The 12755-nt window shown below is 43.2% G+C and overlaps 1 protein-coding gene across 1 annotated transcript in view; it reads right to left on the bottom strand.

Moving 5' to 3' along the window:
* The window catches only part of TGM5 (transglutaminase 5), a 219939-nt gene that overhangs the window by 86414 nt on the left and 120770 nt on the right, over positions 1–12755 (bottom strand). The window contains exon 7 of the mRNA XM_069243577.1: positions 3360–3495. Coding sequence (XP_069099678.1) covers positions 3360–3495 — 136 coding nt within the window. The remainder of the gene's footprint in view (positions 1–3359; positions 3496–12755) is intronic.

The raw sequence follows: 12755 nt of genomic DNA, 5'->3' as shown, positions 1-12755 counted from the left end.
GAAATGTGCGAAAGGAAAAAGCATAAAATGAATAAAAAGGGCCAACAGACCAACTATAAGTGGCGCCCAGTCTGGACTTTTTCAAAAGCACACAGCAACACTAGCAACCTAATAGGATACTAAGATATTCTCAGCTTAATGGAGGATATTTTAGGTGCCTTCAACCCAGAACAAGCGGGCAACCTGCTTACCTGACCCTAGCCATTTGTAATTCAGGGAGTCAATGAGAACTTTTCTTTTCTTAGTTTACCACATGTACAATGTTCTCTGGTATAGCTGGTATCATGTCACCTAATGACTTCCATGCACACATTTAATGCCTAGATAGATAGACAGGCATACAGGGAGATAGATAGCCAGTAGATAGATAGAAAGATAGATAGATAGATAGATAGATAGATAGATAGATAGATAGATAGATAGATAGATAGATAGTAACCGTGTGGAAGGTGTGACATTGAAGAAGAAACCTTGATACACTATGGCCCATATTTATGGCCAAGACACACACTAAAGAGCAGCAAGTAACCTTGCTGCGCTGCACTGCATGGCAGTGAAAGGTCAGGAATGCACTGTATTTAAGGCATAGAGCTTATTCTGACCTTTTCCCCTGCATTGGTTGGTGCACAATGGACCGCCTAGCGCTAATGCAGGCTTCCTTGCTCCATGGTGCAAGGGTGCCTGTGTTGCATGCAGAATTGTTTTTATGCAGAAAGGAACAACCCTGAGAGTCATATTCTTCTATCTGTGAAGGCTGCAGAATGCAACACACGTAGAAAGAGGAAGTGACTCTGAGAAATAAAGATATTTCTCCTCCTCAAACTTCTCTTGGGGAGGGGTATCTTTTTAGCGCTTTCCCAGGTTTACAAGGTTTTTTAAATCCAGGAATGTGTCAAAAACCATGGGAGTTGTGTAGGAACACCCATGCAATGCCCATAGGATGTCTTTCCAAGGCAGAGTCAAGCAACACAGTGATTTGCACTGCGTTGCGTTACTCCAGATTTTTTAAGCCACACAAAGTGGATTTGTGTGGCTTCAAAAATCTGACTTAGAGGTTTGCGTCACGTGTGTACTGACACAACCCTTTCATAAATATGCCCCTAGATGTCACATAATTCTACAATGAAAGATATGTATGATGTACTTTCCAACAGTCCAATATTCACATTTCACCCTGGAAATGAACAGGCTTCTCACAAATATAATTCAACTGGATTTTAACATATGCACTTAGAGGACACTAAATTACATTTTCTTCAAGAATTACTTTATTAGAAGCTCTTTCAGTTTAATTTCTTACTATTGCTTGTAATGATACAAGACAACAAGGCGGTCTTTATGAGTGGCTTAGTGTGAGGGTGAATATTTATTGAATCCAATTAAATCTACCTGAGCTGGGTTAAAATTTAGTGGGTCTGATGAAAACGTCTCAGTTATGAGTGTGTCCCATTAACAGGGAGCAACATGAAACTTTTAGTGTTTATGCCTGTGGTTATCAGGAATTTTACCTCAATGCATACCAGCATGTTTGACTTGTCAAACTTTATTGGCTGAAAACTGGAGGGATGCTGTGTCCGCTGCCAAATTCCTAATTGTGATCTCTACAGGAGCAATCGTTACTGCACATATTACAGTTTAGCAGGCCATTCAAATCAGTATTTTCCTAACTTTTCTACCAAGTAATCTTAACTTTTTACATTAATGAGACAACACTGAAGCCTACTGTATTTTAACCTATGTTTTTTCCTAAATCCTAAGAGAGGTTAAGAAATGGAAAAGGGATTGCTATATGTAAAGTGGATGTTATTTTTTAAAATGAATGCTTAAAAGAAATGTTAGTGGGGGAATAGGCATTGGTGCCCGGGACCATTGCAAAGTCTCAAGCAAACAAGAAAAGTGAGCTTTTTCTTGTTGAACGCAGTCCTGTTTCCTTTAAGAAAAACAAGCTGCATTAAAAATAAAAGTTGACTTTCTTGAAAGGCAATCATTGACATGGTACTCTGTTTAGCTGATAAGACCACCATCCCTGTGAAGGCCTTCATTTAGATTGAGTGAAAATTTGTGAACTACCTGATGAACATTAACAAGGTAGGATGGATTGCAACCCTTTTCGAATCTGAATCTTCCCAAACCAATTTATTTGTACATAGTATAGTCCAGAAAATTATTTGTATACTGGTTGCAAAAGTTCTGGTTGCAAATCATGACCAGTATTTTGTGACCAGTAATTAATACCTCTGACCTAGAGTGTGCCAGACATATGAACATTGTATTCACTAAAATTAGTTGCAATTTGTGCACAAACTTTTAGAAAATCCATGGTATTTTTTAAACCAACTCCTGTACTATGTCATATCACAAAATACTGAACCATAGTGTGTTGCAATTTGATCTACCTAATGCATATGTTGTAAACTATGAGCCACTATGATTTGCTGCCATCACAGAGATGGATCCTGCTAATGTCAGCAGACCACATGGCTGTGATTACTTTTAAATAAAGCAATCTTTATTTTTTCTAAAATGCAGTTTGATTTCCTTAAAGGAAAATGGTTACTTGAAAAAAAAGAAGAAGAGTTTTGAAACTTCTTTTCTAAGTCTAGGCAGAGGTGCTTACACCACTGCATATGCCTTAAAATGTTTTTTGTCATCAACCCTTTCCTGTTTGCGTATACCACTATCTTTTGATAGCTGGTAAAATATTAAGGTTTGGCAACCAGATTTCAATTGTAAAATATTACTACATGTCATTGGTAATTGCTATTTGGAAAGGGCTGCCCTAAAACCGCCCCTTCCAAATTGCGACTGGTGTGTACTTGAAAACCTAAACATATTACTGAATCACAATTTGGGTTTTGCACATAACAAAATGTCATTTTTTAATTGAAAAGGCTCCTATTTCGTGAACTGAAACCTTTCCAATCACAAAATCCCTTCATACATCTGTCCCAGCGTGCTTTAAATTGTGACCTTTCTTTCTCAGTTCATATCACTTTTTGGAAGTCTGGTTTACTTTGCACATCACAGAGAGTTTTTATATTTGAAGGTGGTTTGCTTTGGCTTCTCTTTTTATGGACACGTTTATAGACTGGGTAGCATGAGTCAGTTTTGTGATAATATTTTGGGGTCACAATGTCAGACTTGGTAGTTTCTGAATCATAATACTGTACCATTTGTGAAATTTCTGACACACATATCACCAACACTTCATTATGACTGCTTTATCAGTATATATGGAAGGTGGAAAGAGGAGATTCTAAGAAAGCCTTTTACATTGCCCTGATCAAAAATACTAGTATACAGAGGGCTGATCAATCAAAGCAACTCCCCTTTGAGAGCATTACTTTGCCAACACTCACCATACGCTGTCACTTTCATTTGCAAGTTTCTTGCCAGTGTGATCATGGTATTCCTCTATCAACAGGTTTGAGTCACAATCGTGAGCCGAATCGAAACTGGTAATCACCCGACTGGGAATTCCCAAACATCTCATAACTAAAACAAAAAAGGAAAAAATAAGTTATTCAAATTTCATGCAAACTTGATTTAAATTATTCTGTATGATGATCTTTTTATGTTTTCTACCAACATTAAAGGGTAGTTTGTGTATTCTACCAACATACAAGGGTAGATTTACTAAAGGTTTGCACAGGGAGTCTTGGACACAATACCAAGCAAAATGTACCCAGTGCTTACTACACAGTCAAGGCCGGTCCTAGGGAATGTGGGGCACCGGGCAGAATAGGAACATGTGAGGCCCTTGTCAGATGGGACATCAGAGGAAGTGACATCAACTGAACATTAACGTTCTGGAATTGTTGAAGCAGCTTTGCCAGAAACTAGCTACCTAGTGTGGCTACCACTACAATGGCTCAAAATATAAATAATAATCCTAATAAATTTTTTTTTTTTTTTTTTTGTAGTGTGAAAATGCATAACATTAAACAATCTGGCTGAAAAAACCTAGGCCTACGTCTCTCTAAAACTGATTTGATTGCTACAATGTTCACTAATTGTTTCCATATTAGGGCAAGATTAACATTTCAAGTCAGATTGCCCAGGAACTATAAAGTGGGACTTCAAGTGACACCAAGACCCCCTTTATGTTAGTGAAGTTCAAGATAAGGCATTTGGGTTTCATCAAGCATGGGGGATCAACACAAACAGCTCCATGCTAGATGGGGTAATTGACCTGCAAGAACCGCAGCAAGCAGAATATAACAAGAGGAGACAACACAAATGTCATATACAGGTGGGGTGGCTAATATATTGGCAGCGGGAAGCACCAAAGGCTGGCCAAGACCTGCTCACAGAGCACTTAACATAGCAATTACATTCAGATGCAAAGAACTGAAATAACTTAAAGATATCCATCATGGGCGGCTTAAAGGGAAAACAGTTTGTGCCCTAGGACAAAAAGACTGCCAAAGCTATAGTGGGAGCCAGTCACTAAAGTGGTACATTAAAGCAAAAAAACAAAAAAGGGCCCACTAATATAGACTTTATACAGGTTACAGCTAAATGGGAAGGAAATGTAGTGATGTGGAATAGGTAGGTTGGGGGAGGTAATGTGTGACTTGCAGACTAATGCTAAAGTAATTCCAGAGACTTACAGTTTAAAAAGCATTAAGCCACATGTCCTTAATATCTGAAAAGACCCTTGCCAAATCCAAAGGGACAGAACTATATCACTCGACTCAAATTTAGCCTTAGAAGCATTAACAAAATTGTGCCTGACCTCAGGTAAATCCATGGGGTCTCGGTGAAAGAGAGAATCGAATCCATACCATTTCCATTATCCACAAGTCAATCAAGTCACTCTCCAAGTACCTAACCAAACACATTTTGCCTTCCAGTCTCCAATGACAGATCTCTCTTCCTGAACCTACTAGCTACCTACTTGCATAGGCTCAGAGTTTGGAAGATCACTCCATGTGAAATGATGTACTTCATGGAATGCCCCATTGCTTCTCAGCTGCTCTCCTCCCACACAGCTCCCACACAGCCCCATCTCCTGTACACTGCTCCTTCTTCCCCTCTCCTCCCACAGGAAGCTAATTCTGACTGTGTTCCTGATAAGCAGTCACTTCTCTGGCCTCGCTGCCACTCCTTGAGGTTTGGGATTATTTGTTGTGGGAAGAGGCGCAAATCATACTGTATTTGCCCAGACCAGCCCATTGTCATTCCGTACATGACAATGAGCCATGTGTCTTTGTAACCACAGTCAGACTGACTGTGCACACCAACCTTAAGGCTGTTACATCCTTTTGGGTTGTGCACAAGCGGCCAAGCCAGCCCAAGCAAGGAGTTTGTCCACAGTAATAAATACATCTCACAAAGTGGCCTGGTCATAGCCCATCAGTCAACTGTGGATTCTCTGCCTTTCCTACTTGAATCTAGCCCCTTCTTTGGGCCCCAGAGCACTAAGGTCTTAGAGATTGACAGCTGTCCATTATCACTTTGCAGGACACTATGCACACAGAGATATTGTAAGAGGTTTGTTTGGTACTGGGCGACTATTAGACACAGGACACATTTTCTGTTATTTCATTCTAATGCTAACTGCTCTAAATCAGTCATTTTTAAAAGACATAGTTGGGCTAGATAAGGTACTAATCTAGGATGAATGATATGACATACATATTTGAGTTTCAATAACGTTATCACGTCTTGGAGTGAGCTTTGACACATTGAGGATTGTTCAAGATCACAACCTTTTGTGAAGGATAACACATGCCTCTCAAAACAAAAACTTCTTTACACTTTTTTACGGGAAAATAAAGAGATTTTTTTACCTCTTCTCCACCTTCTTACTTTTTTGCTGATTCTTCCCACCTACATCCACCTCACCCCTCGATGGTCCACTTTACAACTCATCTCTTACCTAGCCTCTTACCTAATCTTGCTGCTTCAGCCCCCTCTTATATCCAATTCATCCCTCCATTATATCCTGTTTCTGTATTTCTCCACAAGCATCTTACATTCTCTCTTTAATTCTGCCACTCTTGCATCCAACTTTTCCCCCAATGCTCTACTCTTTTTTCTCACATCCAACCTCTCACCTTCTCTTCCCTCAACTTTTTTGCTGGTTCTGCCCCCTTTACATCAATTGCTCCCTTTTCCCTCACCTGTTCCGCCCCTCTTACATCCACATATTCTCTCCATTTGCTGCTCTTTACCACTCTTCTCCCTTAGCCTCTTACCTTATTTCAGCTGTTTGCTTCTCTGCATCTATCTCTCCCCTTCCACTCTCACACTCTCCAAATATTTTTTTTAAACATTTTTGCATAGATTCTGCCACTCCTAACATTACTCTCTTTTGCATGCTATTACAGGTGAAAACTCGAGCCAGAAGCCTGACTCTGCTCAGTTCAAGGTGCTCTTGTAATTCGGCCCAAAATGAGCAAAGCTTTCACAGGAGGTAATGTGGCCTAGTGCCTACAGCTGCCCAACCTGCAATAAATGGGGCAAGGCTTGAATTCATGTTACAGCTCAGCTTTCTGTGAATCCAGACAATTTTCTGTGCTGGAAAAATATTACTGTAGTCTGTGTCCGTTGTGAAATGTTCTTATGTCCATTACTAAAGTTTTTGCTATGTACAACTGCCAAAAATACATTGTGGACAATGCCTGTCACCCAGACTCTAGTCTCAGCCTCCAAGAATTAAAGAAGAAACGTTGTGCTTTAATGCCATAAAACGTTGCCCATGTAGTGGCTGATTTGCACAGTGTGAAACTGGAAAATAAAGGATGAATCCTGGCTTCCTTGCTTGACAAAATTGTGGGATCCAAGGTAAATGCTTTATTTCACCAACCTCTATTGTATTCATTATCAGACTTCAGAACACATTCAAATATGTGCAGTCAGGGTATGTGCTCGACAACACTTCATTTGCTGCATGCTTAATAAGAATGTGGCTCACATACAGGGTACACATTAACCCTGACATGCCAGTTAGTCAGTGCCACTGGTACTATTCTCTTTTACAGTTGCTGCGTTTTCCACATAATTATGGATTTGTCGCATTTGCAGCATAAGCCATCTGTTCCATCATCTTTAGGGTTTTTTAATAACACAAATACTTTTGTTTCTAGCTCAAATATATCAAACACTACTAAAAACACAGCAACACATGTGCTCATCAGAAAGCCCTTCCAAAAGGTTAACTGATCACCTTTACATTGCTTCTTGCTGTATTTGGATAAATGACATAATAATGAGGTAATACTATCACTAAATGTGCCACAATTTTCCCCATAGTGTGCCTTTTCTTGCTTCATAAATTAGTAAACCCAGCCATCTAATTTGACACATTTTGCCACATAATTCCTGTGGCCCTGCTCTTAGTTCACTAATACTATCACCATCCGACAGGGCCTTCAGTGTTTCTAAGTTCATGTTAAAAAACTCTCACTTTTACTAAATATATCTCAATTCGGTGATATATTCCCATGTACCATGGTAAAACACTCCTGTGTGTTAAAGAAGTGTGTGTGTGGTTTAAAAAAAATATATATATATATATATTTTGTTGACCCCCAACTCCTTTCCCTCTATCCTAGCTAATGGGACATTTTTATTTCTTTTGTTGTGAGCCCTGCCAGACACTTTGCTTTTCATTTAGGCAAGGGCAGGGCTCACTTCACACCTAAGGTTCCATCTAATCGCTGTTATCATGCTGATGCAGCAATTAGATTTCTGATGCCCTTTCAGTCTATGGATGATAGGCCCAGGGATGGGGGGCTCCTTTGGGCCTCGCAGCACTGAATCAGTTGCTGCTCCCTTAGCCCCGTAACTTTGAAGTTTTCTAACATGAGGTGTGAGGGCCCCTAGTCATGATCAGGTGCAGGGCCCTGGGCAGCTGCCCACACTGCCCTTTCCTGGCGCCAGTCCTGTATAAAGTACATAGGGACGCTTGCGCAGAGAAAAATGTTGTTACACCAAATGAGGGCCCGCGCAAACCTTAGTAAATCTACCCACAAGCAATTCCTGGAGCCTTATGTTTTTCATTACCACAGACCTGCCTTGTTAATCATTAAAAGTGATTTCAGTTGAAATGACCTATAGGTAACATGAGTGTCGGGCTCTCTCGGGCCCTCTGCGGTATATGTTGGCAGTGGAGACGGGGTAGTCTTCCCCGCTGTCACTGAAGGTCCGCCCGTATCCACGTGAGGTCGGCGGAGTTCTCCACCAAACCATGGGGCTTACTTACAAGCCCCTTGCACCGCCGGTGCGTCACTTTTTGGATGGGAAAGGTGGCGCACCAGCGATGCATAAGCCCCTATAAATCAGGCCCAAACCCTTGCATTAGTGGAATGAGAAATCTGTGCACACTTGGAATAGGAGGTATGATCTCTCATTAATAGTTCGATACAAAACCACCCTGCAAAATAATACTGGTACTCTGGCTGTTCTCTGCTTTCTGGCACCTGATTTTGAGTTTGTTGTCTAAAATGAGGATTAACGTGCACAAATAGTTTTGAACCCAATTTATACAGTCTTTTTCTTTGTTGTGCTCTATGTCACCACCAGAAGATAAACGTGACAGGATGCTTTTGTCAATTGGGCCATGCTTTAACAACAGTAGCAAAATCATTTGCACCCTTTTGGTGTGGGCTTCCTTGTAAAGTATTTCACAAAGCTGTGCAACGTGAGAAGGTCAGAATGCAGATTCTTTACCCAAGTATCTTAAAAGAAGTGGCAGACTAGGCAAATTAAATCATTCCCATAAACAATATTAGAGTGACTATTGAAATACATTTCAAATGAGGGGAATACCCACCCTTGTAGCCAAGCCAAATGAATGGTAGTTGACTGCAGAGAACAAAAGGTAATTGACATGTTCAGAAATATGCTCAATTTTAATTGATCCACTATAAAGTAGAATACGTTTTCAACAGTAAGGTAAGTTTACTCCACATGGACCGCACTGTTTAAGAAACATATGGAGGAAGAGATAGAGGAGAGGGTCGAGGAGGAGCACAGAGAGATGATTTTGCAAATACAATGCTGTCAATAAACAAATAATTTGAACCCAGTTAAAGTATTTTAATTTATCGACTGTGCTGTATGTTAATTTAAAGATACATCTCCTCTTGCCTGAATTACCCCTAAATAACTGAAAATGTTCCCCAGTATGAGCACAACATTACTTTAAGGAAATGGTATGTTGTGTTGTTCACTTCCTTCAAAAGATAAACTACGAAATTAAGGATAGCCAGTGCAATGGATGGGCAACTACTTGTTCATGCGACTTGGTGCTTATCAATCAATCAGGAATTTGTAAAGCGCACTACTCACCCGTGAGGGGGCTCAAGGCGCTGAGTTGGGAGGGTGGGAGAAGGGGGAGATGAGGTGCTGCTACTGCTCGAACATCCAGGTCTTGAGAAGTTTCCTGAAGGTAAGGAGGTCTTTGGTCTGGCGCAGGTGGGTGGTAAGAGTGTTCCATGTTTTGGCAGCGAGGTGCGAGAATGATCTACCGCCCTTTGTAGTTCTGCATACGTGCTGGACAGTTGCGAGAGCGAGGTTGGCTGAGCAGGGATGCCGGGTCGGGGTGTAGAAGGAGAGTCGTCTGTTAAGGTATTCTGGTCCGGTGTTGTGCTGTGCATTGTGAGCGTGGGTGAGGAGTTTGAAGGTGATTCTCTTGTTGACTGGGAGCCAGTGTAGGTTTTTCAGGTAGTCTGTGTTGTGGCAGTGGCGGGAGATGTCCAGGATGAGGCGTGCAGAGGCATTCTGGATGCATTGCAGCCTCTTCTGGAGTTTGGTCGTGGTCCCTGCATAGAGGGCATTGCCGTAGTCCAGCTTGCTGCTTACGAGGGCTTGGGTGACTGTTCTTCTGGTTTCGGTCGGTATCCATTTGTAGATCTTCCGGAGCATGTGGAGGGTGTTGAAGCAGGAGGAGGAGATGGCATTGACTCGCTGGGTCATGGATAGTGAGGGGTCCTTGATGAATCCTGGGTTGCGTGCGTGGTTGGTGGGACTCAGAGTGGTTACAAGAGTGGTAGGCCACCCGGAGTCATCCCATGCGGAGGGGTGAAGCGAAAGAAAAGGACTTCCATCTTGTTGGAATTGAGTTTGAGGCAGCTGCTCTTCATCCATTCGGCAATGGCCTTCATTCCTTTGTGGAGGTAGGTCTTTGCGGAGTCCTTGGTGAGGGAGAGGATCAGCTGGGTGTCTTCGGCGTATGAGATAATGTTGAGGATGTGGGATCCGGCGATGTTAGTGAGCGGGGCCATGTAGACGTTGAAGGGGGTCAGGCTGAGGGACGAACCCCGGGGGTACGCCGCATATCATTTTGATGGCCTCTGAGCAGAATGAGGGGAGGCAGACTCTCTGGGTTCTGCTGGTGAGAAAGGAGGTGACCCAGTTCATTGCTGAGGCTTGAGCACAGGGTGTGGTTGCAGACGGTGTCAAACGTGGCCGAGAGGTCCAGGAGTATGAGGGCCGCGGTTTCGCCACTGTCCAGTATGGTTCTGATGTCGTCGGTGGCAGCGATGAGGGCGGTTTCGGTGCTGTGGTTGCTGCAGAATACGGATTGGGAAGGGTCCAGGGTGCGGCTCACCTCAAGGAAGCAGGTTAGTTGTCTGTTGACAGCCTTCTCGATGACTTTTGCCAGGAAGGGGAGCAGGGAGATAGGTCGGAAGGTCTTCAGGTCCTTTGGGTCTGCCTTGGGTGTTTTGAGGAGAGCGCTGATCTGGGCGTGTTTCCAGCTCTCCGGGAAGGTGGTGGACTCAAAGGAGCTTATGAAATTAAAGTTTTACATCTGTTGCTTGCGTACATCTACTGATAAATCAGCAGACTTGAATTTTCAAAAGTTTGAATATTCTTTTAATGGTTCTTACCTGTAAAAAAAGAAAACAGGTTAGCAAGCAACTTAGCACCTTGCCTGCCACTTGCCTGAGGTATCCAGTTCCTGACTCACAATTTTTCCCTCCAATAGAAGCCCCACCAACTCCAGGGACTACTTAATGCAGGCCGCAGCATGACTGCATCAGTAGGCACCAGGAAACTTAGCCTGCTGCTTGCCTATGGCCTCCAGTTCCTGCTTGTTCCATCCTGATCCAGTGACACTGCCTCTGCCTGGATTTTCGCACTAATCGTTTTCCCCGCCAACAGAAGCCCCACCCATCCCAGGATCTACTTTATGCAGGCCTCAGAATGAACAAGCAGCGGACGCATGCAGGGTGCGTACAGCTGGCACGCCAAACGTAAGCCTGTCTGCGCTCATCCACGCTTGGACCACACCCAGCGGCATGCCCCTGGCACTCCTGCACCCCGCAGATACACCATCACCGAGCTCAACACCCTATACCAAGGACACCACAACAAACTGTCACTGCAGGGACCCACAAGCCACGGTAGAACCTTTCACCTGCACCCTCTGCCACTTAACCAGCCACAGCACATACACCAGCCCATCGACCAGCGCCACTCCAAACACACCACAGGCACCACCTGAACAAAAACACCAACTTGCATCCGCCCTTCTCAACATACACTCACTATGCAAACACACCAAAGAAACTTGGGACCTCATCTCTATCCTCACACCCAAAGCCTCTTCTTCACTGAAACCTAGCTCAGCATTACTTCCACACCTGACACCGCTACTGCAATACCTGAAGGATACAAGATTATTCATCGTATCAACAAGCCTGCTGGAGGAATCGCCATCATACACAAGAAATCCATCCAATGCACCACCGTAATGACACAATCATCCCAGCCATGGAAGACCAAAACTTCTGACTCCAAACAGACAGCAAAACCACCATCAGTGGCACCCTTGCCAACAGTCTGCCAGGACCACGCCCAGCCTTTTGCATCTTCATCACCAACTTCACCGCCCCCTCACCATAGACTCCAACAGCTACATTTTCCTTGGGAACTGCAATTTCCATCTCGATGACCACAATGACATCAACACCATCAATAACCTTAACAGCATGAACAAAATTAGACTTGCCCAACTTGTCCACAACCCCAGGCACATCACAGCCCACACACTAGACCCCATTTTTACCTCCAGCGACTGCATCACGTACAGCCACTCCTCAGAACTCACCTGGACTGACCACTCCATTGTCCACTTCAATATGACCAGCTCACAGACCTCTGCCCCCAGTGTACCTCAGCTGGAGCAAAGTCTCAAAGGACACATGGATCAACGCCTTCAACACCACCCACCCCATCTCCTCCAACAACCTAGACCAGAACATCAGAAACTTCAACAATTAGATCATCTATTGGCAGCAACACCCACAGAAGATCAACCAAATAGGCTAGCTGGCAAACGGAACACCTCAGAACAGCTAAAAAACATTATTAACAACTGGAAAGGAAAAGGTGCACCAGCATAGACATAACCAACAAACCACCTTCAAGACAACCCTCAACCTCTACCACAAACAGTTGAGGGAATCAAAGAAAAAGACCTTAGTCTCACACATCAAATCAAGCTCCAATATCAGCAAAGAACTCTTCAGCATTGCCAAAGAATTCTCCAGTCTTTCAGCTGCAAAATACAACATTATCCCCTCACAGGAACAGCCTTGCAAACGTCTGCACAACAAGATCACCAACTTCTACAGAACCTTTCAACCCCAGCCCAAGGCCACCAACTTCTTCAAGCAACATAACAACCCTGTACTACCACAGACATCTGACTAACCGAATGGAGACAGCTTATCCCACAGGACGGTGCCTCTATCATAAACCCAGTCCACTCAGTGGCCCAAATTGACCAGGCACTCACC

The sequence above is a fragment of the Pleurodeles waltl genome, chromosome 7, assembly GCF_031143425.1.
Source record: "Pleurodeles waltl isolate 20211129_DDA chromosome 7, aPleWal1.hap1.20221129, whole genome shotgun sequence".
Classification (NCBI taxonomy): domain Eukaryota; kingdom Metazoa; phylum Chordata; class Amphibia; order Caudata; family Salamandridae; genus Pleurodeles; species Pleurodeles waltl.
This window is presented reverse-complemented; position numbering and strand designations above follow the sequence as displayed.